The 6,000-nt window shown below is 44.0% G+C and overlaps 1 protein-coding gene and 1 pseudogene across 3 annotated transcripts in view; one reads left to right on the forward strand and one right to left on the reverse strand.

Annotated features, from left to right (window-relative positions):
* The window catches only part of Fank1 (fibronectin type III and ankyrin repeat domains 1), a 166,442-nt gene that overhangs the window by 30,661 nt on the left and 129,781 nt on the right, over positions 1-6,000 (reverse strand). For all 3 annotated transcript variants that reach the window (XM_023708892.1, XM_023708893.1, XM_012513489.2), the window contains exon 2: positions 2,693-2,870. In XM_023708892.1, coding sequence (XP_023564660.1) covers positions 2,693-2,865 — 173 coding nt within the window. In that variant the 5' untranslated portion in view covers positions 2,866-2,870. The remainder of the gene's footprint in view (positions 1-2,692; positions 2,871-6,000) is intronic.
* Positions 4,473-4,733, forward strand: LOC101576691 (annotated as a pseudogene).

Consider the following 6,000-nt stretch of genomic DNA (forward strand, 5'->3'; position numbering starts at 1 on the left):
TGATGAGAGCAGGAAAAACTGCAAGCTCATAGGGAGAATTTGTGCAAATGCAGAAAACAGCCAAACACACATGCAGGGAAAAGTCACAGAACAGTTGAAACATAGGAAGGTGGTCTGGCTGGAGGGTTTGTACTCAGAATAAGAGATAACAGAGAAGCAGGGTGTGGGCAGAGTGCAGGACAATGAGCGTTGGTCTTAGGAGACTGACCTTCTTCCTCCGAGCATGGCAGACCCACTAGAGAGCATTTGACAAAGGGGAGATTCAAAAGAAAATTGACCTACAAGGTAGAATAAAAGGCAAGAAAAGAGGAGTAAGTCCAACTCATTCGACCAACAAATGTCCTAGATGGAGTCCTAGGGCCTGGGGACACATCACTGAGTGATGACAAAACGGGGCTTTCATCCTGGTAGACTAAAACATCCCAGCCTAACAGGGATGAAGGTTGGGAGGAATTTTACAAAGCAGAACTCATACCACACCAAGTAATGGACTGGCTCTAAGAGGCCAATGAGGAAGGCAGTGTCAGTGATCATACCACCGACTCACAACTGATGGACAGGAACAGAAACTGACAGGTCAGACAGAAGTTCCTAAGCCCAGGAGCCTAACGTCAGATGGTAATCACTGTGAAAGGAAGACATCTGTGAGTTACCGCTATCTAGACAAAGTGGTATAGCTAAGCCAGAGGCGAGAAGTAGTACAGTCTCATTCTGCCACCTAGCGGTAAGGTTTTGCTGCGTTGTCCTCCCAGGTGGGCAGGCTATTCCCCTGGATCCCTGCCCTGGGCATTGCTGGTGACGTGCCACCAGGCCATCACCCAATACCCTCCTCTGGGCAGATGGCAATGGGGCTCTGGTCAGAGTGTGAATGACACAGAGGCCAACATTGGGCCAGTGGCTGGTGCATAGGGCTGCCATTTCTCGAGGGGAAGCAGCTTCCGTCACGTAGCAAAAGCCAAAAGCCAAGAGGAAGTACAGAAACACCTAGGAGAACGCGCGCCCATGCACCATGGTTGTAGTAAGAGGGAAACGGGGGAAAGAGACGACATCTCTTTCTTTCTCCATAGAAATACTTAAAATATCATAATTCATATTTTTAGAGGGAAACTACTTTCACAGAGGAATACATGACATAATTAAAATAACATGTTCGAGTAGTCAAGCCAGAAATTCTTTTCATATGGTAACTACATCTCACAAGATATTTTTTTTTCCTTACTTTTTTCTTTAGGAACAGAGAAATATTTCTTAAATATTGGGGCTATTACTACTCAGGTAGCAATTAGAGTAAGAGTGTGTGTGTGTGTGTGTGTGTGTGTGTGTGTGTGTGTGTGTGTACACATACAGATAAAGAAAACTGTAGAGAGTTAACAGTTAACAACAAGCCATGACACCAGATCAGAGAAGATGGTGATGGTGGACCACCCAGGGCCCTACCCCACACCAGTGCCTCATCCCAATGCCACCTGGAGAAAAGGGCAGGCAAGTGACAGAATGGCCTGCATTTTCCCTGTCCGCACCAACCTGCTGGTTTTGATTACTGTATGACAGTTTTCCAAGACATCGGGGAAATAGGTGTGATGTACACAGCAGGTCTCTGTCTTCTTTCTTACAACAGGGTATGAAACTATAACTGCCTCAAAGAGTTTAAGGGAAAAAACACTTGGATCTCAAGTTTGGTATTCCTAAATCATAGTCATTTTGCAAGTGGTAACACTGCCAAAGAAAAGTCAGTTGATATGAAGACTAAGAAAAAAAAATGACTTCTTGATTTCTCCTGTTGAAGTTATTTAGCCACACAACAAAACTATCAGGGCCCTGCCACCTGCGTGGATACAGCTGGGGATAGAGCACTACCAGGCAGCAATCCTACCTGCCTCTCGTTGGGTGTAAACAGTGTCACAGACAGAACATGGACAAGCAAATAGGTTCAATACCTCCAACAGAGCTCAGTGTGATGAAGCACGTGGAACACAGGCCTGCGATGGGGGTGGGGAGCGGGGTGGCAATGTCACAAGGTCCTTTGAGGAGGGAGGTTTGATCTGAGATTTGTATGGTGTAAGGGAATCCATCACACAGGATAGAAGGAAATGCATTCAAGGAAAATCAACCATGATGGCTCCGATCTGCGAACCCCTCTGGTTTGCTGCAGGCTGAAGGACAGTGGCCTCTTGGTTAGAGAGAACTGACAAGGAGACAGTGGTCCTGTGTGTGATTAGAGAAGTTGGGTGGGCTGTACTACCCGGGGTCCCGTCCCACACATATGAACAAAATAGCCTGATGGGAACCTCGTCTGACTTCATTAAAATAGCTTTTATTTCTGTCTCTACTATTTTGAACAATAAAAATGTACCATTAAAATATTTTAGAAGTCAAAGAAGCTCTCAAAGTACAGGAGCTTTAATTTCAAAATTACTGCTAATGCTTATTTTCCAAAAATTACAGATAATGAAAGAACATAAAATGCATAGGTTGCTAGCTCACTTTTTTTAAGACTATTTTGCCCAGGCTGGTCTCAAGCTCCAGGGTTGAAAGCATCATCCTGTCCCATTTTCTCCCAAGCAGCTGGGACTACAGGCATGTGCCTGCAAGTCTTTTTTAAGAGCAGTGGCTTTTTAAGAGACAATAAAAATCATTCTACACAATCAGGAAATCAAAGCAAAAACAGTAAGCGACTCAACTTTTCACCTACGTATAAATGATGCCATAAGTGTGCGTTTTGGGGTCCTCTTCCTCGATTGAGAACCGGAGCCAGTGCTCCTGAGGTCCCTGCCGCTCTGCTTTCTTCTCCAGATCCCAGTATAATTCAATGCTGTGATGAGTCACTTTGCCCACGACAGGTGGATGAGGCTTTGACAACAGCATGATTTCTTGGGAAAAAAGAAAAAGAAGAAGAAAGAAAGAAAGAAAGAAAAGCATGGTTACAAGACCCCCATTTCCATAGGGAAGAGCCTAGTCAAGCAGATTACGTTTCTCACTGCTCAGCCTTCCCACCACTGGTTTTCTCAATTCATACGCAGGTCTGAGCACTGAACACCTGAAAAGCTGAAGAGATACAGATCTGGGGGGGGAGGGGGACAGCCAGCACCCACATCCGGCCACGGGCAGGCTGCACCGTCCCATCAGCATCACGCTGCGCTCACAGACCCTTCAAAAGCTGGGAGGGTGACACATGTAACCAATTAGGGCGTACTTTCAGTTAGTGCTACTCATTCAGTTTGTGCTATTGCCCTTTAGAGGAATGGCTGGAAGATAAAGCCCACAAACAAAAGCTGCATCTTGTCCAAATATTTATAGAACAGATGACAAAGTACTGATCTCTATTCTATATAAGCTGTTCTTACAAACTAACCTTGAATAGGAAATCAAAGGCTAATCACAAACCAATTAAAACAGCAAGACACAAAGGAGCAAAAACAAATAGCCAATATATGAAAATATGTTCATATTTCAGTGCTAACAGAAATTGACACTAATCTTCTATGACTTTATACCCAGTCTGTCACTTTTTTTTCCATTGATGTATTTGGTAGAGGGTCTCAGTACATAGCTTGGACTCATAGTGATCCTGTTTCCAGCCTCTCCAGTGCTGGGACTACAGGTGCATCACTGTATCCAGACTCCATGGCTGGCTCAGCGTGCTGGGGGTGGGGCCAGCATGGCATGCAGACCCAGAGATCGAACCCTAGTCCCTGCACTTGCCAAAGCAGGTGCTTAGTCCACCGAGCTATCTCACTAGCCCTCAGTCTGTCACTTTTAATATAATTTATATTAGAAGTCACAAGGGCCAGCCAGATACGTCAGTGGATTAGAGTGTCTGCTTAGGCAGATTCAGGGGCCAGGGGTCTGATCCCCAGCCTGCTGTGCTGGCCTTGCCCCTGGGGCTTGCTGAGATGGTGAATGAGACTGGGCATGGTGGCACGTGCGCTTGTAATCCCAGCACTTGGGAGGCTGAAAACAGGAGGATCACTATGAGTCTGAGCTGTGTCGTGAGACACTATAGACCCTGTACTAAATAATAATAATAATAATAATAATAATAATAATAATAATAATAATATAAGTGACAACATAGGTAGAAGACATTCTATTTAATCTGTGTGGGAGACTATAAATCAGATTCTTTTTTTTAAGCAAATGAGGCACGGCAACACATACCTACAATCCCAGCATCTGGGAAACAGAGGCAGGATGATTCCAAGTTTGAGCCCCGCACGGGCCAGTCAGCAATGTAATGAGATCCTGTCTCAATATAAAAAATTACAAGGGGCTGGAGACAGTAGCTCACTGTAAAAGCCCTAGCTTTAATCACCAGGAGAAGAAAGAAGCGGCTCCGTGGGGTGCCTGGAGGAGGGTTCTGGGTCCCAGGCGCTAGGTGAGGAGCCTGGGGCCAGGAGAGGTGAAGTGATGAGTTACTCAAGTCACACAGCTAATTAAGTAGCAGAGCTGCAATTAGAACTCGGGTTTCCTGCCTCTCAAGATTTGTTGCAATGAGTCTGCGGAAGCAAACCCCTAGTGACTTCTTAAAGCAAATCATTGGAAGGCCAGTTGTGGTCAAATTAAATTCGGGAGTGGATTACCGAGGGATCCTGGCCTGCCTGGATGGCTATATGAACATAGCCCTGGAGCAGACAGAAGAGTATGTTAATGGACAGCTGAAGAATAAGTATGGGGGTGCATTTATCCGAGGAAACAATGTATTGTACATAAGTACACAGAAGAGAAGGATGTGAAGATACCGAGGAAGCAATTCTTTTCATAGATGGAATATATTTTTTACGAAATGTTTTCTATTTTTTGGTTCTTTTGTGATATAAGTTGTCCTACCTTCATAATAGTTGTTTTTTTTCTTTAACTGACTTGTGAGTAAGGTGATTGTTTAGAATTATAGATTGAATTATAAAGAGCTTTTCACATTTAAGAAAAAGGAGAAGAAAGAGGAAAGCAGGGAGGGAGAGAAGCAAAATACAGGAAAGGAAGAAGGAAAAGAGAGACAGGGAAGGAGGGAGGGGAGAAGAGGCAGGCAAAGAAAAAGGAAAGCAACATGGCAGTATCTATTAAAAGTACACATACCCCTGTATCCAGTCATCTCATCCTCAGCAATCTCTTCCATAGAAATTGGAGAACCAAACAGGACAGTGGCATGAACATGGGGAAACAAAAGAAAACAAGAAAGTATTCGACCATGAAGCAAATGTTTAGTCTCAGAGATGAGAGACTCAAAGAAAAGGATAAATTGAAACCTAAAAAGAAAAGAAAGATCCCAATGCTCTAAAGGAAAGAAGTCCCCCCAACATCCTTCCTTCTTATTCTTCCAGTATAATACACAGCTGAGCCCACCTTATCATATCCTGGTTGATACCAGCTTTATCAACTTTTCCTTCAAAGCCAATTTGGACTTGGTACAATCAACGATGGACTGTCTGTATGCCAAGTGTATCGCTTGTATAACTGATCGGGTAATGGCGGAAATTGAGAAACTAGGACAGAAGTATCAAGTGGCCCTAAGGATTGCCAAGGATCCCTGGGTTGAACAATTATCTTGCACACATAAAGGGACTTGCACAAATGACTGCTTAGTGCAGAGAGTAACTCAGCACAAGTGTTACATTGTGGCCACGGTTGACTGGGACCTTAAGGAGAATCCAGGAGAGCCCTGGAGTTCTTATCATGTATGTTTCTTTTTTTTTTCTTTTTTTTAGTTTTTTATCATGTACATTTCTAATCACAGATACAACATTGAATGGATGCCAGTTATGGAGCCCCTTGGTTCCAATTCTTACAAGACAAAGTTCCTCTGCCTCGTTCCAACCAACTTTTTGTTTTCAGTTCATTCAACATGCTATAGCATGAATTATTCACCCACTTGCTGTGTTATCAGCTGAGTATGGCTAAATAAATTCACTTTTTGATGCTTTCTGAAAATGGTTAAGGGGCCTGGGAGATAGCTCAGCAGAATAAGCTCTTGCCTGGCAAGCTCAAGGGCCTGAGTTCAATCCC

Source organism: Octodon degus, unplaced genomic scaffold, assembly GCF_000260255.1.
Source record: "Octodon degus isolate 3935 unplaced genomic scaffold, OctDeg1.0 scaffold00010, whole genome shotgun sequence".
In the NCBI taxonomy this organism is placed as follows: domain Eukaryota; kingdom Metazoa; phylum Chordata; class Mammalia; order Rodentia; family Octodontidae; genus Octodon; species Octodon degus.